Source organism: Nipponia nippon, unplaced genomic scaffold, assembly GCF_047370975.1.
Source record: "Nipponia nippon isolate SJK-2023a ecotype South Korea unplaced genomic scaffold, ASM4737097v1 scaffold_10, whole genome shotgun sequence".
In the NCBI taxonomy this organism is placed as follows: Eukaryota; Metazoa; Chordata; class Aves; order Pelecaniformes; family Threskiornithidae; genus Nipponia; species Nipponia nippon.
The window spans coordinates 5,313,464-5,336,740 of NW_028262291.1; the positions used below are offsets into that span (position 1 = coordinate 5,313,464).

At 39.4% G+C, this 23,277-nt stretch overlaps 1 protein-coding gene across 6 annotated transcripts in view; it reads left to right on the forward strand.

The window, feature by feature from the left end:
- The window catches only part of NELL1 (neural EGFL like 1), a 299,065-nt gene that overhangs the window by 140,471 nt on the left and 135,317 nt on the right, over nucleotides 1-23,277 (forward strand). For all 6 annotated transcript variants that reach the window (XM_087743099.1, XM_087743091.1, XM_087743107.1 and 3 more), the window contains exon 13: nucleotides 8,711-8,836. In XM_087743099.1, coding sequence (XP_087599225.1) covers nucleotides 8,711-8,836 — 126 coding nt within the window. The remainder of the gene's footprint in view (nucleotides 1-8,710; nucleotides 8,837-23,277) is intronic.

The following is a 23,277-nucleotide window of genomic DNA, read 5'->3' on the forward strand; positions in this document are numbered from 1 at the left end:
CTTGAGGGACAAGAGGCCTTGCAGAGGGGTCTGGATAGATTGGAGCATTGGGCAATGATTAATGGGATGAAATTTAACAAGTCAAAATGCCAGATTCTGCACCTAGGACAGAGTAATGCCAGGAACAAGTATAAATTGGGAGCGGAGTGGCTGGAGAGCAGCCCTGCAGAAGGGGATCTGGGGGTGCTGGTCGACAGCAGGCTCAATAGGAGTCAGCAGTGTGCCCTGGCAGCCCAGAGGGCAAACCGTGTCCTGGGGTGCATCAAACACATCATCACCAGCCGGTCAAAAGCGGTGATTATCCCACTGTATTCAGCGTTGTTGCGGCCTCACCTTGAGTGCTGTGTGCAGTTCTGGGCCCTACAATTTAAGAAGGATGTTAAGGTCCTTGAATGAGTCTGGAGGAGGGCAACAAAGCTGAGGAAAGGGCTGGAAGGAATGTCCTTTGAGGAGCAGCTGAGGACTTAGGGTTTGTCTAGTTTGGAGAAAAGGAGGCTGAGGGGTGACCTCATTGCTCTCTACAGGGGGAGAGGAGGGGAAGGGGAGAGGGAGGTGCTGATCTCTTCTTCCAGGTATCCAGTGATAGGATGCATGGGAATGGTTCAAAGCTGCACCGGGGGAGGTATAGGCTGGACATTAGGAAGCATTTCTTCACCAAGATGGTGGTCAAACACTGGAACAGGCTTCCTAGAGAGGTGGTCAATGCAGCAAGCCTGTCAGTGTTTAAGGGGCATTTGGACAATGCCCTTAATAACATGCTTTAACTTTTGGTCAGCCCTGAATTGGTCAGGCAGTGGGACTAGATGATCATTGTAGGTCCCTTCCAACTGAAATATTCTATTCTATCTTTTATCTTTCTCCGAATTTAACTTTTACCTACTGCAGTGTTCTTGGCAATATTGTCAAGAGTATTACTCTGTAGATAGAGATAGCGCAGATCCCTGCTGGTTCATTATGTAGTCCTGTTCTCAAGGGGTACAGCGATAGTTCTGTAACCCGTGAAATCCCCTGGGTACTCTCAACCAAGGAGTGGACAACTTCTCCTGGTGTAGGCTTGCTCCTGCAGAGTTCTGAGAGCTAACAACTCCTGTAGGGCCAGCACTATCTTATTTGGGATTAACTCCATTTCAGTTGAAGTGGTCTCATTATAATCAGCAGCAGTCACATCTTACTCTTTACTCTTCAGAGGGCTTAATACAGCTTGAAAGGACATAAAAGTGTTCTTTGCTTTTTTTCTGATAGGCACCAGGTCATTTCCCTGAAATACAGAATTCTTTCTTGAAGTAGCTGCTGGTGTTCCTGAGTATGTTAAAATACCTGGGGGTGACAAAGAACCTCTCTGCCATAATGTCCATGAGAGGATGTAATGAAAGTTCCTCAAAATCCACGAATCCCTTATAGCAGACTATCCTCAAAGGCATTGATCTGCTTTGATTGAGTCTAAGAGGCCAGAGCTGGAGAGCAGGGACGGTGGCACTGACTTGGGTAAAAGTTCTGAATCCTGCCAGCCAGCCAGACTCTGAAACAGAAAAGTAGCTTGCTCGTTATATAGCCTCTCAGAAGCCACTTAGTGGAAGAGCAAATTAAGTAGCAACTTTAAAGAAAAGTCTTTACACGCACTCGGGCATACCACTTAGTAGCCTGTTCTGCTGCTGTGCATTCTAAATACAAATATCAGTATATTTTCAAAGAGTAATTAGAAAGAAAAAATTAAAAGGCTTGAATATTCCTGGATAAAGCAATCTGGATTTCAGTTAAGTTCTAAACATCATAGCATCTGCTATTATACAAGAAGAATCTTGACTTGTTTTTGCTAGTTGCTTTGGCATGTTTGAACAAATGACTGAGCTGCTGCCGTTAGCCAAAACCTGTTCCCCCAAATGTTTCGTTCTGCTTTTTGTGATTATTTTTAATCTGTGTTCTCTAAGCTGCATTATCATATGTGAATTCTGGCTGCATATTTTTTAAAATAACTTATTTGCAACTGTCAGAGATACCTTATGAATAAGTTATCAACCATCCCTAAGAGCTATAGCTGCAAACGTTTTAAAAGAAGTAATATGTATGTCTGTGAACATTTTCTATTAATGTATTTATTAAATGAATGCAGTCATTCACTTAGGATTAAGAAAACAGTTCCTTTCCGTTAAAAACAACACCACATTACTTACATTTTCTTTAATGCTAACACGTCAGTGGCAGCTTTCTAACTGAAATGATTCTTTACAAAAAGTTCGATTTGAATAAACTGCTTTTATCCTAAGAGATCTCAAGGCTCTTGAGAACCATGCCCCAAACGAACCACACAGACATTTAATAATGCATCGTAAATTGCCAGCGTAATGATGGAAAGCACAAGGGAGAGTGGAACTGCAAATTTTTGGTTTTCCTTAGAGAGGAGCAGAATTTAGTAGAATAATAAAAGGAAAATCTTCTTACTTAGAGGGGACACTAGATAGTCTGGACAGGAAGCTTTAGAGAGTCTGGTGCTGTCTTTCATGATAGAATTGTGATATTTTGAGGAGTGATGAGCAAAATGACTGTAGCTGAGATATCCTGGCTCCAAAGAGTTGGTCAAATGATTGGAGACTCAGGTTAGGAAAAGCTGTATTTTTTATTTTCATTTTTTAAGGCAAAAAATCATAACATAAAGAGACTAATAATTTGTGTATTATTGTAAGCCTTAACAAGGATGGCAAAGAGGAACTCATCTTGTGCCTAGGCAATATTTGAATGTCTAAGGCTGAATTTCACCAGAGCAGATTTTGGGGAAGCAACCACTTTCCTGTATGACTGCTGGGCAGACTGTTACTAATGTAGCTGAGAAACAGGTAGTAAAGGAGTGCTAATGTTGTGATCTTCGTTTGAGAATGACCAGTTGCTTTATGGAATGTGATTGGTGAAAGAATTTCAGCCTAACAGTATTAAAGTAAAGAGGAGGAAGGTAACTTCACTTGAATTTTCTTTTGTGCTTCTCAGGAATGTTACATTAGTTCAAGGCTGGTCTGCACTGGAAAGTATGACTGTTCAAGTGTGATTTGCATGTGAGTGTGTGTTTTTAAGCATTTATTTATTTGTTGGTTTGTTTAACCTGATAGTTACACAGTTGTCATCCCTAGAGGAGCAGTTAAATTGGTAGAAAGCAGATTTGGAATATTGATACTCTTGTCCTGATCGTAAAGTATGTATATCAACGTAAAGCACTTTCACGCCGTGCCCAGAGGAAGAGGCTGCACCATTTTAATGATGCTCTAAAAGTCAAAGTGATAGTACTTCCTGATGTTATTATATTGATAGTTACTTTATTGCTTATGGATTCCCAGGTGATGCTACACCAGCCCTAATTTATGAAGGCATTTTTAGCTAGTTCATTACTTAACAGCATTAGGGTAATGTTTCTCAGCCTTATGGAAAGGAAAATTTTCCTTTGGCTTATCTGCTTTTATTTTGGGTTGTTTCCCTGCCTCTGACTGGGCAGCAGCTCCATCCCTTCAGGTCAGAGGAATGGCGAGGGTCGCCTATGTTTGCACTGCCTTGGAGGAGATGAATTGCTTTCAAGGAGTCCAAGCTGGTAAACAGTTTTAAGTCTAGCCTAACCATTTGCAGCCAATAATTAGTCTTCTCTTACTCAGGCTACTAGGGGAAGCTGAGCTGCTGCCAGCTCGCAGGGAACTGCTGACTGCTGTTGTCTAGTGCTTTGTGGCTCCCTGAGGGTTGTATTGCACAATTTGAGAAACCAGCCCTGTGCTAAAGGTAAAAAACAGGTATGGGGTATGTCAGGCATGCGAAAGAGAGCAGACAATAGGGAGGGGGAAAAAAGCAGGCAAGCAGAGCTGAAGTCAGGTGAGTCTGGCAGTGGAAAGGAGATAAGAGCAGGAGAGGACAGAATCAGGGAGAATTTGGAGAACAAAAAGTAAATATAATGAACAAGGAGCTGCTAAGTCAGTGGAGTGAAAATAGCATGTGTTTGTTTTCACATAAGCATAGGGTGACTGAAATTTTAGGACCTCTCTTACGCTCCACTACTGTTGTGCTCCACTGTTTTGGAAACTTTGTTTATATGATTCCATCAGCTTGTGAACATATTTTAAGGTTTGATATTATTTAAATAACAAGACAAGTTGGGTTTACATTTTTAATCCAGACTATTTAGACCAGGATTTAATACAGTTCAAGTCAAGGCATAGTATTAACTTGAATAAAAAGGGGGGAGGGGAATTCACACCCCCACCCCTCCATTAATAATGTTTTCTAGTTGGGAGTTGTGAATTAGAGATCAGAGCTTTCTGCAAGGCTGTCCTTTTTTTCCCTGTGTTTGTTTTTCTGTCTTTGCTTCCTTACAAAGTGCTTGAAAATTAGAATTAAGTTTGGAAAAATATGCTCCCCAACCGGAAAGCAAGTAATTGGGAGATAGTTGCAAATGGAGTAACTGATTCTGATACTTAGCAGATTTCCAAATACATCATCTGTTGGTGCTCTGGAACACTTCATAGTTGGTTTCATTTTCTTTTGACTTGAAAGTTATTGTCTTCCAGTAGTTAAACTCTGAAGCCCCAAACAACGGGTGATGATACTGCTAATGTCCAAATGGATTCTTATTAAATGCATGCAAACAGCGGTCTGCAACTCCAGAGGCAGAGTGCGCTTTATTTTAAGATTGTTCACTCATGGTTGTTACAGGACTAACAGTTTAAAAAATAGTAGGTCCATTTCACTTTTTGGGTGAATGGACAAAACTCCTATTGCCATTAACAGGAACTATGCCCTCTTTACAGCAGAGATTAATTTGGTTTGATGTGACTTTTGTTGGAGGAATAAACAGTAAAAAGATGCTCTAGTTGTGCTTTGGTGTCTCATTGTCATACTTAAATATTTTAATTATTTAGCCATAGGATTCCAAATTGGGCATGAGAAGAGTTAAGTGGTTTGTAAAGTACATTTGCAGATGAGAAAACCTCTGTCACTGGCCATGGGTTGAACACCATTCGTATTGTCTTTCCATCCCATCTTGCTTTGCTTGGTTGGTTGATACGAGATGATGAGCACCTGCCTTGCAGCAAAAAGCATGTCAGGTGCAAAGGAGGTAGCTCCACTGAGACACGTTTCTGCTGTTTGGTCTCAGTGCACTCATAGCATTGCTGAGCATTGCACAAATAATAAAAGATAATACCTGTGTATTTCCCTAGAAGTTCACAAACACTCTTTAGAACTGTAAGGAGCGATGGTGATAACTGATTAGGTTTAGGGTAGGTGAGTACTGTGGTAAAGAGAGCTCTGCATAGGCAGTGAGCCCTATTTCGCTAACTGTTAAGGAAACACTTGGACCCAGTAGAATAGCGCTCGCTTACCAAACCAACCCACCCTGTAACGTAATGGTCCTTACTGAAAAACTGAAGCCCAAATGTCTTTGTTGTTGCAAAGAGCTCGCTTATGTAGATGGAAGCTGGTGATACGTGAATGATCATTATGCTGTGTCAAGTCTCATTTTAAAGACCATAAGTATACCTTTTTAAAAGAAAAACAAACTACTTCACCAGTCTAGAGAGAAACATAAATCATGTATTTTTATCACCTCAAAAGACCACTAGAAGATGAGCTCTAATATTTCAAATGCGACAAGCAATCCATACACATGAATCACAATTTGAGTTCCATTACAACTGAGCTGATATATACCACTGTGTGCTTTATGGATTTTACTCTAACAATATTAAGTAAAAACCCAAAGCTTTTTGTGATGAATACCTAACCTTTTACAAGAATTTGTAGAATTGTGGTCCAGAACAACAGCTTTAGCATTGCCCCACAGGCTTTAATAAGAAAATACTATTGCCAGTTTTGACCTTTCAGTATTATTCTCTCTAAAGGAAATGCGTGTATTAGTAGAAAGCTAATACTGGAAAGGTAAAAGAAAATGTGAAATACTGAAAGGTTTTATGGAAAATGCACCAAGAAAGATTGAGAAGAGAGTTAAATAAATGAACAAAGTTTCAAGAGAGGGATCTTTTGTTCCTTCTGCATCCTTTGTTAGGCCCAGTCTTTTTCTTCCTGGACTCAAGGACTTCTGCAGCAACCCAGTGCCAGTTGTTCTCAATTCCCCTATTTATAGTCAAGTCATCACTTGAAGTCCTTAGTCTCCTTTTGAGAAATTCTCCCACAGTGGTTTTTTTCATATAGGTTGTGAATTTTCTTTTTATCTCTGGGTATTCTCATATTTTCTGTTCCGATAATGTGGGCCTTGCTTGCAATGAATCAAAGTTCAAATTCCTTCACCTTTGAGACTTTTAATCCTCTTGCTTCCCTTTGGGGGAAGAAAGAGGAGGAGTGTTGTCCAGTGAATTCAGTGAGGAAGCTGGAGATGGGGGTAGCGCGTAAGGTTAATTTTCAGGTGAATTGGTTGCTGTTTTGACATTCTTGCATTCTTTTCAGACATCTTTTCGTTCCTTTCCCTTTTATGCTAGAAAATTATTAGATATGCAAGAACAAAACTCCTCAAAGCTATGCTCCAAAAGCCTATTAAAAAGAGGCTGCAAGCAGAACAGTGTGAACACACGTCAACACCTGAGTGTTTCCCAAGTGGCTCTAGCACTCAGTGGTGTGATAACAAGACATGTGGGAGGATTTTTCTTGGCTTTTATCTTCCATATATTGATGCTCTTGACTTTTTAAAATTCATTTCATCAAGTGGCACTGCAACAGAAACAACAGAAATGCGGGAATGAGATAGTTCAAGGTGTTTGCAGTGGTATACAAAGTCTTTTGCCTCCAGGCCATCATTTCTAATTCAGCCCAAGTTGGCAGCAGTCAGAAATCACTGCCAACTGACAGCTGTTTGGTGGCCAACATGAAGTGATTTAGCTAGTCGTTCCTACAGGACAGATGTCTGTAGTATAGAAAGTGTGAGTATAGCTGGCATGTGTTTCATTTTTAGAGACTGGAAAGCATGGGTGTATCTCAACTGCAGCTACTTTGGTTTAGGGAGGTTAAACAGGATACCCTAATTTAGGCAACCGAGAACGCAGTATGTGCACAATTAAACTCCCCCATATATTGGGGATAAATCCTGATGTTATGTACTAACTCCTTGTAGCACGTAATTGTGTCTCCATAAGCACTGTGTGGTGAGGGAGAAGGGAGGCTGTGGCTTGGTCTCTACAGGCATTGTACATATTTTTGTAAGTCAAGCGTGGATAGGAGTAAGATCGGGCCGTAATGAATTGTAACCAACTGTATTTGTATTTATCGTACTGACTGTTAATAAACCGATTTTTTCTTTTACGGCGGCGGGGTCTGAACCCCTTTAGAGTGAGAAGAGAGGCATATGGCAACGGGAGCTTGTGTCGAGGGTTGACCCAGTAGATCTAGGGTATAGTACGTAGGGATATATGGGACTCGGATTATGACGCGTCGCATCCAAATTTTTCCATCAATGACATTTAATTACCAGCCGTTGCCTAGGTGGATGGGCCACCTGTACTTAACCCAGAAAAGGAACACGTATAATTTTATATATGTTCGGTAAATAGGTGTGCCGGAGGGATGTGGTAGGAGACCAGACTCTGGGGTGACCAGCTCGTCTGTACCCCACCGACTGAGGAAGTTCTTCAGCTGTGTTGTCAGTTAATATCTTTCTGGAGTGTGAGCATTCAATAACAAGGAGAAAGTAATAGGGGAAAAAAAAAAAAAGTGTCTGATTCATCTTTCTTTGTGTGGACATATGTAACACTAGAATTAATCTTTTGAAAACCATGAATTACTTCATGTAAAATCTGTGCTACTAAGCAGAAAATCTATCCTGCTGAGAAAAAAATAAAGAGAATTCTTCAGTATAATATCTGGTTTTGTGGGGAAGAAAGGGGGAAGATTTTACAGTTTACAATACCACAGAGCTTTGGGATATTTAAACAGGCAAGTAAATGATAGGTTTGATTCACTATTGTGAAAACAGTTTTGAATTTTGGATTTGCAGCAGCAGTAGAGATTGCTCAAGCAAACAGAGACATGGGGTCAAGTTGCTACCACTCTTTTTTTTTCCATTGGGATGATGTAAAGCAGGCTTAAAATGGGCTTAAGTGACGGGCTCAATCTTCTCCTTGTGCGGGATGTGGAAGTGGCGCAGAGCGCTGTTCAGGACCTTCTGCAGCAGGAGGGTGTTTCAGGGCCAGGGCGCTGTCGGAGCACTTGGGTGAATCTGGAGGGCTGGAATACTTGCTGATCAACTCTGCAGCTGAATCTGCTACATTGCCCTGGCAAACACTGCCATGCCATATCTATCCAGCACTGCAGCTGATCTCATACTGTATAGAGTTACTGTGCCTTCATGCTTTAGTTTACCGATGAGACAGAGTTAGGATTTTCAGTATTGCATACTTCTGACGCTGTTCTATGTGTTTGAAAAATCTACATCAGTTTTTGTCTTTTAACATTGTCATAGGAAAAAAACCAAATGAATGTGTTACTTTTCCAGAGTTAAAAAAATTTAGGATTTCATGAAGAACAGTGGAAGGAACCCATTGCTATGATATGGGAGTTCTAGCTCTATTCTGAGGAATATTTTTCTACTGATTTGCCTTGTTCTTTAATGCTGGAGTTAAAGCAGATTGTCTTTGGAGTTGTAAATGGAGATTATTTTCTTTTATTCTAATACTGTGTCGTGTTATTCATTTTGCTAAGCCTGACTGTGACTTTCCTTGATTCTTCTTCCCTGCAGATATTGATGAGTGTGCTGCCAAGATGCATTATTGCCATGCCAATACCGTGTGTGTTAACTTGCCTGGATCCTATCGTTGTGACTGTGTCATGGGATATGTCCGTGTGGATGATTTCTCCTGTACAGGTGAGCTCTTAGGTATACAGCAATAGCGGTGTTAATACTCGGTGTTCTGTGTATCGCTTAGCTTCTATTTAGCCCCTGTGCCATACCAAATGCCACATACTAGCTGGCCCTCTGCTGGCATAAAATTGAGGCACAGGCGAGATAGGTAAAGGTGGTATGAGGTACCTTTCCTATCTATGGATCCTTTGGGATTAACTTGGAAGGTGGCTCAGGAAGCCCTGTGGTGCACACACTGCGTGCTGTTGTCAACCATGGTCCCTTCACGTCCCACGGCTGGCTTGCGTGCGAGGTGCGAAGGCTGAGACCAGATCACACGTGTAGCGAGAAGAAGTAACTGTTGTATTACCTGTAGTTTGAAACGAGTCAGTGGATTGAAACATGAGAAGTTATCCAGGAGGAGAAGCTTTCTGGACAGAGCTGAGGCAAATATATAAAAGCAAAATTGAAAATGTATGAAGTCCTCAGAACACATTGTTAGGTGGTTTGGAAATTGTTATTATTAATGCTGACAATTAACATATCCAGGACTATGACACATGTTATGTGGAAAAGAGAACAAGTGCGATAGCATTAGACAATAAATCCAGTGATTCTTTTTTAATACCTGTCAGCAAAATGAGTGCTAAAAATTCTTAGTGGAAGGTAGGTAGGTCTCATTTCCATCTAGAGGTTTTTAAGGAACCTTCCCTGGCAATCTCTGGGAAACATGTGAGAACCTGCTGAAACGCTTGGTCCAACTACACCTAACTGGATAACATCTTTCAATCACAGCTGCCCAGAAAGGCTGATGTGAGGATTATTTTGGTGGTGCACCTGTCTGGCAAAGGAGGAAAATATCAGGCAGATTTATTGAAATGGAAATAAGTCAGCTTGACACAACACCATGTTTAGAATTGTGTTGGGTGAGGTATTTTCTCAAGTGGAAAGATGGCACAGGAGTATTTAATATGAGAATGATTTCCAGCCTGGAATAATTACATTGTAATGCACATGTTATCCTTCGGGAAGGTCATAGGAAATGTTGACTTTCATGATGACAGCATGAATTGTAGCTGAGATTATGTAGTTTTATAAAACTGTAGGAAAGTCCTGCCCACCTCTTGAGAGAGGCTGTTACTAAATAGCTGTCAGGAAACTGATTTCTATTTTGCCCAGAGAGTCATTATTTCCATATAATCTGTGTCTTTTGAGTAAACTTTTGAGTTTTCCTTGGTCTTTTACAATCTGCCATGTCAGAAAAGTTTCAGACCTTAAATTGTGTTCTAAATGTGTGTGCTGTGTGAGGTAGCGGCCTTCACAGTGATGGGGAAAGTGGTTTTGATAATCTGACACTTTCTTTTCTTATATGCACTGCTAATTTTCTAATGTTCCTTTCCTTCCAGCAAGGCACTATCATTAGGCATGCAAATGGTTTAGAAAGCAAGGTATTTGTGATTTACAGAAAAAGTGTGAAATAGTAAGATAAGCAGCTTGACAGTAATAGGTGAACATTCATTTAAAGTGCACGCACACAAAAAATCCAGAACCGGTATGAGAATGAAATAATAGAACGACTGAGCTAACTATTTCTTGCAGGTTTGTTATCTTGCTAAAATGACTTCTTTTTTGACATCACAGTTAAAAAAAGCACAGAAAGTATATAATATAGATGAGGAGAAACTTGGTTCATTGCCTGTTGTATCTAGAAATAATTGTATGTTACAATAATAAATGTATTTAAAATAAGTGTTGTACAATGGAAGCGCTAATCCTGGTTTTGTATCTTGCATTATGGTTATATACAGACTTTTCCTCTCGTGAATCTTAAAAAAATAAATAACAATAATAAAAAAAATCAGGCAGCAAATACTTAACTAGTTGCCCCTCATGCTGGCACCAACGTATAGCAGGCACAAGCAAAATAGATTGTAGCTATTACTCAGTTTTTTAAATTTATTCTTCTTTATTCAAACAAAATAAATGAGAAATTATCTTGTTATTGAACCATGCATTTGGGGACAAACCTGAAAGCCTGAGATGGGTTGGCATTCTGATTACAAATGAGTTTTGTGTATTTGGGGTCAGGATCTAATGGATTCAAGATAAGGGTTAACAAGTTTAAAATGTAAGTGCTTAAGGTACGTGCACAGCATTACGTGCATTTTATACACTGTTGATCTAAAAGCAGAGTTATTCCCTAGGGCAGGAGGTATCATGTTTTGGGAAGTCCGAGTCTAATTCATCGAGGTGCAAAGTCGTCATCTGCTGTGGAGCAGAATCAGTGTGTTGCTGGGCAGGCCCGTGCTTGGTGGCCTTGATGGCTGGTCCCTGTGCTCTGGTGGCTTTCAAAAGGTGGAAAGCAGTGATATGTGGAAGCCGTAAGTCAGAAAAAATTTTGGAGCCGAGTGAAATATTTCAATTTTATCTGGAGGGCTTTATCTTTATAAAAAGATACAAAGGGAATATTGAAATGCTAGGCCAAATTTGAATTGAGCAAAATTAAATTAATTTGGATATTGCTGAATTTTAAATATGCGGCTTCCAGTGTGTTTTCTTATAATTCTGCATCTTTCTCAAAATAAACTAATTTGTACTGTTTTGGTGTTGATGAAACTTTTTCTCTAAAAACAATTTTTGAGTAATATTTCCCATCTCTGATCATGAGAACTGTGGAATAGGAGCTTCCCATGGTTATCAGTAAGAAGCTGCTGTGTTGGAAGCTGTGCTGGTTGTGTAGAAAATGCAGTCACCGCGACAGAGTGACTAAAATAATATTCTGTATGAAGTCTACAATTATATTAAATTCTGAACTATGATTTAAAATTAAGTAGTGGCTATTTTAATAAATAACCAATATTCAGTCTCACACAAGCAAAAGACCTGGTGTGTTGAGGTTCATCCATGGTATTTTGTGACAGGTTAGTCAGCCTAGCAATAACTTTAACCTCCGCTCACCATGAAAGGTACATTAGTGTTTTTCTGCTCCCCTATTCCTAGAGCTTTGAGCTCTGAATGTTAATTAAGTTGTTGAGTGAAAGACAGTTTTATTAAGAAAAGTTACCCTTGAATAGGAAGCTTCTTTCAGTCTCTTCCTGTGACACTGACAGGTTGTTTATCTGTTCTCAAGTAAATCACAGTCTTGCCCGTTCTGAAAATGGCAGCAAGATTTGCTGCTCCAGATGCTCTCATTTACTGGAGTCTACTGATTTAAAGCATTTTATTGACTTGCACAGGTTTTTACCCTGCTTACTTGTTGAAAAATAAGTTTTCTTGGGTTGCTTACTTCTAAGGTACCAGTTTGGGAGTTTGCTTCGAAAGTGCATTATTTAGTTTCATGCTTTTTGAAGCATTATAAATTACATAATAAAAATCTTGTAATTTTATTTTTGGTGGGCTGCATCTGTTGTCCGGTATGATTTTGAAAATGCATGTATATGTCTGATTTTCTGTAGTTTGAAGCTACAATATATAGTTTCTCTGTCCCATTGCCATTCAATCAAATAAACAAATGCTGTTTCATCTTAATAGGCTATAAGTTATGTGTAATAACTAGATATATGACGCTGATATGACGAGGCAAGCGTGTAGGTAGGTCTTATCTGTTTTTGCATACTACTGGCATTTTCTATGAAGACAATCAGGGTAATCATGATAAAGATTCCTGGCCTTGAACATCTATGATAACCCTTTAAAAAAACATACCTTTATTTTGCAATATTTTCCTTGGGGCTGTGTGAGACACTGAAAACTTCCTAAAATCCTGCAGTCATTCAAAGAATAAGCTGTTTGTCTCATTTTGTGCAGTTACTACTGGGCTTGGACGTTCTCTTCTGGGGTTTAAATTTTTTTTAATTTCCTACAAATATTTGCTAATTATGCTCTAAAGCTTAAAAAAGACCTTTATAAATGACAGTGCCAAGAGATTTTTATTCCTCTATTTGCATGTATTACTCATAGCCCTTTTGCAAAATGAAGAAACTTCTTTTGGACTTGAGAATGGCATGGCCCATTTTGCTCCAGGGGCATCTTTTCAAGAAACAGTATGGGAAGGTATCTGGCCACCCAACGTATGTTGGCAGCACGTTCTGCCAAAACGTGGCGCGACCTATATGCCCACATCCTCCTCTTTATGCACCAAGCTATGCTGACAGATGTTGTTCCTCCGTGAAGGGAATCCATCTCCACATTTCACTGTGGAGTTGTGCAGTTCTGCACAATGATTGAATACTGGACTGTGCTTTTAACCCTTTTTCAGTCCTCATTTTGTGTGGTAACGGTCACAGAACTTTTACCTTTGGCTTCTCTAAGCAATGAGTCACTAAAATAATTATATGTTACTTGCAAAAAGCAAGCCCTTATCTACCGCAGAAACAGGACATATTTCAGTATTCAGTATTTTAATTCTATAGAAAAATTGATGTTATAATGAAATATATTGTTTAGAAGAAGTCTTAGAATTTAAATGTTAGTCTATAGTTTATATGCTAATTTGATTTACAGTATGGGTAGAGAAGAGGAAGTAAGAAAACCTAATGATTTTGACAGGTTATCCCATAAGCCCCTTCACTTTGGTCCTCTGTGGTTTCTGGATTAGCATTCAGTTTTGAATCCAATCCGCCTTTCAGAACAAGCCCTTCTGCAGCATGTTATTGGAAAAGTTGTGCCTAAAGCATAGAAAAACATAGAGTTCTGAGAAATCTCAATTGCAAGAGAAAAAACCAGCAGCCCCTTTCTCCTGCTTTTCCCTTCTTCCCTTCCCCTATCTGTGAAAGGCAACTCAACTGCAGAAATTTCCTGCTATGGTTAGAACAGACGTTGTTCCAATTGTTTGCTTTAATTGATGCCTTTAGATTTTTGTTGCTGGAGTTTACCTGTCAGGTTCAAGGTGGTGTAGTTGACCCTGTAATAATACCAATAACGCAGCAAGTTTCACAGTGGTGAAGTGGCAATCTCAAAGGGCAGGTTACTGGCCTCCCACCCAGAACTACTGTATGTGTTTGAAAAAGACCCAAGGAGCAGCTTTTAGGCAGCCCATCGATAATACAGCCACTCTTTGAAAGACAGTGCTATTTCTGTAATTTAGTTTACTGACCTCCTTTCCCCCCCTTTTCCTTTCCATTGAACTAAATTAGCATTCAAGAAAGAAACGTTAGTATTTTTGGTGTCGTTCTTGAATTTTCAAAGTACTGTACAGGGTCTTGGATGTTCACAGAGGTCAGTAAACAAATGTTACCGCTGCTCACATGATGGCCCGGAGCTGCTGAATTGACAGACCTGTCTGCTAGATGAAAACCCAGGTGTGAGTCAGTAAGCAGTGAAGGTGGGTCTATGGTGGAATAGTTTTCACGTATGTTTTGGGGAAGAGCCCTCTTTAGATCTTGCTGTTCTAAAGGATATCACTGGTGAATATCTTGCCTAGCACTACGTAATTTTTGAAGAAGCATTGTGAAAATATTCATTGGGTTGGGGTCATAGTTATGTGTCACCGTTTATAAATTAGGTAGCAGGTGTTCAGCACAATGGCTATGACTGGGGTTAAGGACCTCAGGCAGATCTGGATCCTCCTGATTTTACTTGGCATGAATATATCGATAGACACTCCTCTGAAGCATTCCCTGCTTCAGAGTCCACTCTGTCCTCTACACGCCGAGGACAGCCTGTTGTCCTTCTACGAGCTGCATCTTGATTTGTGTGCTTGTCTTCTCACTGCACTGTATCTTCAGGGCAACACTCAGTCATTTCCAAATGCATTTGGAACTTGGTCTTAAGCCAACCTGAATGGACAACGCTATGATTGTATTAACTCGTCAGGCACAAAATACTCCTATGCTGGTCTCTCCTTTCCTGAGGTCCTTATGTGTTAGGTGCTAAAAGGCAGGACAGGACTTAGCTCCTAGTGTTAAGGAGTACCCTTTCATTTGAACTGCAGTCGATGGCATCTCTGCTGCCAGAACTGTGAAGGGAAATGTTGTTTAGTTCCAGGTGCCTTGAAATGCCGAAACATTTATTTCAAGTCCCTCGGTGGGCTGTTGGCCAAGTTCAGCAGCAGGTAATCTATGCACCAGCGGGTATTGCCTGCATCAGAGAGCATTTCTTTGCTCGGCAGGACAAATCAACAGAAGACTGGAAGAGTATTGAGTCAATCCAGCAAAACAAAAACGGAGCGACTCCACGGCAGATGACTGATACTTACGCAGGTCTTTACTCAAAACCCGTTAACTCAATAGAAAGCTTTCAGTCGCATTCATTTTGGCTTTAGATAAGTCCCGTAGAAAGATAACTGGTGCACTCTTGCCATAGGGAAGCTCTGTTTATGATAATACTGAAAAGGATGATTCTTTTGTGTTGCCAGAGAATGCTGTGCTATCATGGATAAGGTAGTTTCTCAATGCATCCCTAGAAGGCTGATAAATATTTAATTGCTGTTTTGGAAAAGGGGAAGCTGAGGCACAGAGAAGTGGAGCATCTTGCCCAAATTTGTGCTGAGACAGTGGCAGCATTGGAGAGTCTAGTAAACAGAGTCAGAAAAACTAGATGTGGGAAAAACACAGGCTTATACCAACAACGATTCAGTGAACAGTGAGATCTATTTTTATAGGTATTGATATTTTCACAAGAAACAATAGTAGTTCATTGAAGCACAGTGTGCGTGGGCCCTGAGTAACCATGTGACCTTCATGTTATAAATCTTGTCCTCCTCTTTCCATGCAATTTGGTAACATCTTTTGTTACTTTGGAGTTGAGTTATTCCCCAGTCCTCTAATTTTAAATGCCATGTTAGATTCTTTTGTTCCTGACTTCACCTTCATTTACTGGATTTAACTGCAACATTTTTTACATTCCTTCCTTTAAAAAAATGCCGTTGGGAAACTGCATATTATTTGCTCCTAAGTGCTTTCAATCTGAGGAAAAAATGTGCTAAAAATGTAATATTTATAGTGATTTAAATTCCTCACTGGTAAATAGTTTAATTAAACATCTTTGTGCTTTCCTGTGCTCTAGGCATGGAAGTGTTGCTAATTTGTCCAGAGTAGTTGGTAATCCTTTCAAGTCCTTTTGACACATTGATTTTCTGTAACTTTATTAATACTAAAATTAATTAAACAGCTGACCGCAAATCATGCTGATAGTTGTATTTCTTGACTTAGGCATAATTAGCATTTTTACATGATTTCTTAGCTGCAGCCTTTTATGCTGGGATATATGCTATCACAAGAATCTAGTATTTCAAATTGTTTTGCATATGCATGTTCATGCTTATGCATAAACTTAAGCATTAAACTCATGCTTAAAAATAATAATATTGATTTAATACTCATTCAAGACCCACGAATGAAGCTGTCTATCTAAAGAACAAGCAAGGGCAAGCCTTTCCACATCACCTGGTCAGCATTTGTCCTGAGCTCTCTTACGGCAGGATTTCTCCTTGATACAATAGGACTAAATCCATTTCTATGGCCCACAAATTCTTCATCTCTTTCCTAAATCTAGCAATTACTACAAACAGTCCATGAGGTGAGAGATGAAATGAGAGCCACCACACTAATTTCTTAGCGGGAACATGCTATCTTGAAAACGTGCAGGGCCTGCAGGATCGATGTCGGTGGCTGGAAGCAAAAAGCTCTCATGTTTTAGTCATCTGCTTCCACAGTAAGCGTTAATGCCTTCAGGAGTGTAACCTGGTTTTGGGAAAGAGTTTATTCAACAATTTCTGGTCTTTTTGGAGCTCTAACAGCCAGGGTTTGTCATCTTCTCTGTCCGAACAAGCAAAAAATTCCACCATGCTGTATTCTGTTTCTAGAAACAGTTCATAACAAACTCTTTGTTCTTCAGCCACGGAATTGAACTCTCCTGCTAAATCATGGAAGTAACTGAATCATAGAGAAGGGCATCTGGTTCACCACTCCTCCTCAAGGCAGGATCCATGGACCCTGAAACATCCTTTGTCCTACCTGTTCTTAAAAAAACCCAAACAACTTCAGTGAGGGAAATTCCTCGATACCCTTTTTGTTCGCTGCCCCCCCGCCCCGCCCGTACTTACCGAGCCATTGAGAAAGGTTTGCTGACTGGCTACATTGAATCTCCCTTGCCACAATTTAAGCCTGTCACCTCTTGTCATATTCTCAGTGAACACGGAGAATGCTTCGACCTTTCTATTTGCAGTCCTTTTTAATATTTAAAATATCTTTTCATGCTTTATTCTTCTCATCTGTAACCTAAAAGCCTATTTTTAGGTTTATGGCTGAACAGTACAAAAATATTCTATGGGGGTTTTCGTCATAACTCGATGTTTTCCCTTCAGAAAGTTCTGGGCCTGTCCCCCCAAACTTTTGGTATCTCACAAAAGTTTTTTTTGCGTTCAGCTGCAAGATTGTTGGTGTAGGTCAAGGAAGATGCTTTAAAGAATGATCCCAGGTAAGAGGTGCAGTGTGCATGGGGTCGGCAAGTCAGACAGGCAGATGTGGCCTAAACCTCCCATATTTATGCTCAGAGTCCTGGGTTGTGTTAATGTCTGCTGCCACAGGCTGGTTAGCCAGGGACAGCGCTGACCACGCTGGCTAGGAATTTTCTGTTTTCCCTGCTATATCCTCTTTTTCTGTCCAAACACATTGTTCAGCTAGACGAAGAAGAAATGTCAGATGGGTGACTAATCGCCAGATACAGGCTCTCTATAGTGGTTGCTTTTGGTGCTTGAATGGGTTATATGGCTTGTCTGATTTCAGTAGTAATGAGCACATTACTGTTGGAAAGCACTAGGTAAAAAGGCTGAAATGCTCCTCCCAATATGCATGTGTGTATCTTGCAGTGTGTAGTATCTGGAGTCTGCTGTGACCAAAATCTGTACAGTGTATGGCACATACATATGCATTTCTCCCAAAGAAATCCCATGCAGAGGAAGAGAAGCCCATTCACATTGGAACGTGGGAGTGCCAAATTCCTACCACTTTGGTTTAAGGAATGGTGGAAATGGTCAGGGATGCGATCGCTGGACCTCTAGAAAGGCCAGGAACTCGCAGTATACCAACTTGGATTTGACAAGTGTGTAACTTGGGGATTTCCTCCTGAAAGGCAGTGTGTCATGGTGGATGAGACTAGTCTGCCAAGGAACAACGGGCCTATCTGTGAAATGTGCAGCACTTCGCTGCTCTGCTGTTGTATCTTTGTATTTGCTGCTTGGATTTTACATTTCCCGAGTAAGGCCTTTATTTCTGAAACAAAGGAATTATATAAAGCTTGTTAAGCTCAACTGAAAATTTTCCATGAAGTTCATGGTGCTTACGTCTGATGGGCTTTTCTGACAGTATGAAATATATATGACAAAGCTCTTGCAGGCCTTGGTTTTTCCTTTTTCAATCTAAAGGTGTATTTTATACACAAAGAAATAATATATTAATATTTCTTACTTTGCTATGACCTCATTTTTAGACCTGTGCTGAATATTTCATACAAGTGTGCATATTGATTGCAAGAAAGCTAATATTTTATTAACAACTATTGATTCTTGAGTATCAATTACTGTATACAGGTGATCAAAGAATCACCTTCTGAGCAATCTTTGATACTGAAAAGACCTTAGGACCCTGGTTCAATGATGGGCATCTGTTATTTTTTTGAAGTGGCTCGGGTTTTGTGTAAGCCCTGTTTAGATGTGCGTTGTATGTCTTTTGCTTTGCTGGTTCTGCAGTTTCCCAGATAACTTAAAAAATGTGTGGGGTGGTTTTTTTTTTTTTCAGCAGAAATGTGTGTGCTAGGGGGTGGGGGACGGGGCAGAGTTTCTGTTGCTCTGAAGGTGTGCACTGTGGTTTGTCCTTTTGGGTGATCTCGTTCTGGTTTTGGAGGACCTTTATGTTCTGTCTGTGAATAAGAATATAAAGATATGTTATGGGTAATATTTGCAGGTGAATGCTAGTATGTCTGATAACCTAGCTATCCTAAATTTATTTCTGGATTTGCAAACATCAGTGAATAAACATAAATCTGGTAGTGTTGCCTTTCTGAAACGTTTGTGAAATAATTTTAAAGGGTGTAGAGGAGCTGCCACTGGCAAGCAGACTTGCTTGGTCCTTAAGAGATATAGCCTTTGGGAATAGTCCCGGGAGGGGGAGAAAGAGAGGTGCTTTGATCTATCACTTTGTAGTTAATATTTTCATGCTTTCCACTGTAGGCTTTTTACCTCCTAGTATGAAACTTCTACTTAGTCACATGAATGCATGTAATAATTGCTCAAACTGGGGATTTTTCTGACTCTCCCAGAAATAACTCTTATTCTTCATTGTCGGAGAAGTGGGACAGAGCTAGACAAATGAAGGACCTAGTCTTGCTAATCGTACTCCCATTAGAATAATCTATTGCCATTTTTATGTACTTAGGTTTTTTTTTTTTCTTTTCAGAGTTTACAAATAAAGTTTATTTTTAGAAAATACGGTTCATGCTGCTAGACTGAGATAATCAGGTGTTTTGGGGAAGGCTTTCCTGTTATGATACATAATAGCAGAAGGGCCAGAAAACGGGGCTGCCAAGCAAGGGATAAGGATGTCCACGGAGAGACAGCTTAATAACCTGTAAGGGTAAAATATTTTTTTTCCTATTTATTTATGGTGAAGAAAAGTTGCCATGTTTTCAGAATCCTAGGGATTTGGTTTAGTCTGCTTTGTGCTTCTCGTAACGGAGGGTTCTGTTTCACAAAATTTAAAGTATATAAGCTTTCGCAATGCTGAACTATCTACCAACGTTTGTCCTTTATGGTAGTTTTTGGCTTGCTTGTTTGTTGGTTTTTGCTTTAAAAAGAGCACAAATGATGTAAGTGGTATTCTGTGGAATATCTGGCATAGCAAATTCTTCTTCAAACAGTAAATTAAGAATGTGTATATTTAGGCACACATGCAGTCCACAAAGGGGCAAAGGAACCCTCTGATCTTTGGAGCCTTGCGTGCAGATAGATTCCTTGGTATCTATCCGGTGCTGAACTGCATCCTGTATTTTACTTAGGCCATAAATATGGCTTTGCAATAAAGCAAAGACGTTCCAAATGTAATCACATTCCACTACAACATAAAATGTTATTGTCTTTTTTTGCATGTGCTAGTAGTGTCTGCTCAGTACAAAGCTAAATAAATGCTCTGTCCTTTTACTTCACTCTTTACATGCTTTTAAGAGTCCCACAAACCCTGTGATGCATTATGCAAAATCATCAATTAGAAGTGATTTATGAATAGGAAAGGTAAATAGTTATCTTGCCTGGCTTTGCAGTGTCTGGATGCACTTCACAACAGAATGAGGAAAAGCAAGAAGGCAGACTCCCATCTAATCTTGCTCTGCATATTCAGTTCCCTGTTTCCCTGCCTGGCGTGCTAAAATCACTTACTACAATCTTTTGATCACTCCACACTTAGGAAACTAGGTTTATTCTACTCATCAGTGAAGATTCAAAATCCACAGTCCAAGTGACTCTTCTCTGCCCAGTTCTGGCCTCTTAACTCTTGCAAGCTCAAGTAGGATGCATATGGCAACTGATGATGTAGGTTCCTTTGCATTTTTTCTTGTTGCTGCTGTCAGAATTGAACCACCAACTGGGACTATTAAAGTAAAGAAGTTACAGATGAAAATAATAATAATAATGATAAAAAAAGTTAAATAAAACTCCTGGCTGATATGAAATGTGTGACAGTAACAGAAATAGCAGATCTTACAGAATCGTTTGCTTAGGGCATCAGGCAGAGTGAAACATATAAACACATGTGCTGTCTTTCATGGTTGATGCTTCCAGAAGAAACAGAAAGGACTGTTTTTAAGGGCAGCAGAGCACCTTTGTTCCATCTGGATTGCTAAAACTTATGACCAGTTTCAAGTGATTGAGTATCCACAGCTGAACGTTATTGATGATACTTGTAAAGACAGCAAGAGGCTTCTTTACTGCAGAGAAACTGAAGAAGTATAAAAAGTCATCTGGAAAGACTTAATCCAAGGCATTAATGGAATTTGAAATGTAACTTTTTTTAAAGGAACCTTGGAAACAAAAAGCTATAATGAGATTGCAGAATTTAACGACCCTTTAATGTTCTCGTCTGTAATATATGCAGGCCTCTTTTTCAAGGACCCAGCCTTTTGCATATGTTTTGTCAATAAATAGTCATATAAGCATTTTTGACTTGGAAGAAACTCAGTTGTGAAAATTAGCAGGGAGGGTTGGTTTTTTTGTGGTGGTGTTTTTTGTTTTTGTTTTTTTGCTAATGTGTGGCTTCATATAAAAGAGGTACGTGGCTAAACAGTCAGGTAACAGTGAGCGCTGAGGTTGGTAAAAGTGAGGTTATCTACAAATCCACAAAATCCAGAGGCTGGATTTATAGCTGGTAGAAATCAAACTATATATGGTTATTTAGGTCTCCTGTCAACTGGATTCTGAAGTCTCTTAAGTTGCTGCTGCTTTTGATTTGTTGCTCTGAGATTGTTGATTTATTAAAAATCATCTGTGCCATTAGACTGCCTGTCAGGATCCATAAATTGGATCAGGGACCAAGAGCAGTTATTACCCTACGTGGATTTTGTTTTCGTGCTGCAGAAAACAGGATAATTAATTCACTGACAAAATGAATTAATGCTTCTTTTGAAATATGAAGCCCTTACCTGATATTTTTTCTGGAGTCTGTCAAGATGACTTCCTTACATTATTTCAATGGGTTAACTGCCTTTATAGTCCAAATTTCTGTTCCAATGGAAAGCTTAGTGTTCTTAACACAGTTAACTTGAGATGTTGAGTTTAAAACAGATTAGCAAAATAGAGAACTATAGAAACTAATGCTGCATTAAGGTTAAGTGCTTATTGTGCTTGGCATATGAGTACATTCAGACAGCTCTTGAAGGACATTAACAGATCAATTTTGAATCCTGTGCTGTAGCTTGTCCTGGTTATATAGGTTTTCCAGCAACAGATGGCTTAAGGATAAACCACTGCCAAAATGAAAAGCTCTTATTCCTGCTTTATTAGCATCATGCAACTCTTAACAGTTCACGATTTGTATACTAAACAAATAAAGTCAATATGTAAATCTGCCTTACAGAAAGTCAGGATAAGACTTAAGAACTACTCAAGTTATTGGAAAGATTTTGCCAGATGCTGAGCTGCTGGTTGCTACTGGATGCTACTGCGGGCATGTGTTGGCTTTCCAGTCAAAAGTAAAACTTGTCAAGCTGGATCTGAGCCTGCAAAGTATTAAGCATCTGCTGCAAAATTTTAAGTTTTTTCTCTTTGTGAACGGTAATGTGGGTAATGGGTTGTCAGCGACTCTCTGGAAGGACTCCATCCTATATATATTTTGGACTCTGATTTGATGAACTTTTCTGTCTCTCCTTTCTATCTGCTACATGGGAATAGAAATTAAGCAAGTTTAGGTAGTGATTGAGGGCATTAACTCTGTAAACAGCTGGACCTCGGGCTGTTACTATTTTAGTCTTTTAATATCTCAGACTTTTTTTTTTTCTAAATGGATTTAAAAGTGCAAGCTACTTTCTGAACAAAGGTTGCTTATAAAAAAAAAGCCACATCTCTTTTACAGTGTTTTAAAAAAAAAAGTGAATTGCTAGCATGGAGGACGTTTTCCAATGATTTCTTTAATGAATCCTGCTTGTGTTTCTCCTCGTTGACAGCTCTATGACCACAGTAATTTGGTGCAGAGAAAGGTCTTCTGACCTTATCTTTTCTTCTATATCTTCTGAAAATACCACTTTGGGCAATCGTCTCAGAACCATTTTTTCATGTTGTTCAATTAAGTCTTAGCAATATTAAGCTAGAGTCCCTTTTTTAAGCTACGAAATTTACACAGGTGGTGTTTCTTACCTTGTTTCTATTAATTATTATTAATTCCTAGTATTAGATGTGCATTTTTACAGAAATGAGATTTGCCATATAAGCAATGGGGGTCTGAAGACCCTGTGATAGTTTTTTCGCTCTCTGATTATTCACAATTCAATGTGATGTTACCTTTTAGAAACAAACATTGTAAAGATAAGATACAAAAAGTACCATGGGAAGAATAAACCCAAACTTCTGTCCACCTGGTGTGGCATTGAGTAGCCTGAAAATGATATAGAAGTACTGAATTAGTCCAGCACACTGCACAGGCAAACTTACATTGCTTCTCAAAACTTTTGTGTAAGCTCTTTAAGATCAGCATTGCAGAAACTAAAACTAACAGTCCTCTCCACTGTTACGAAAGATTTAATAATTTCTGCCCAATTGCTTGCTTTGCCTAAAATGAAAGATTATAATTTTTGTTCATTGAGTATGTTAAATCTTTATATAGTTCGACTGAACACATTAGCCTTTTCTAATGCAAAGCAATCAGAAAATTCCTTTTACTCAATGCCTTCTGATAAAGAAAAATGCAAAACTAATCTTCGAAGTGCATGCTATTCTTTTGCCTTCAATGATGTCTACATTTGCATCATTCATAGGTAACCGCACC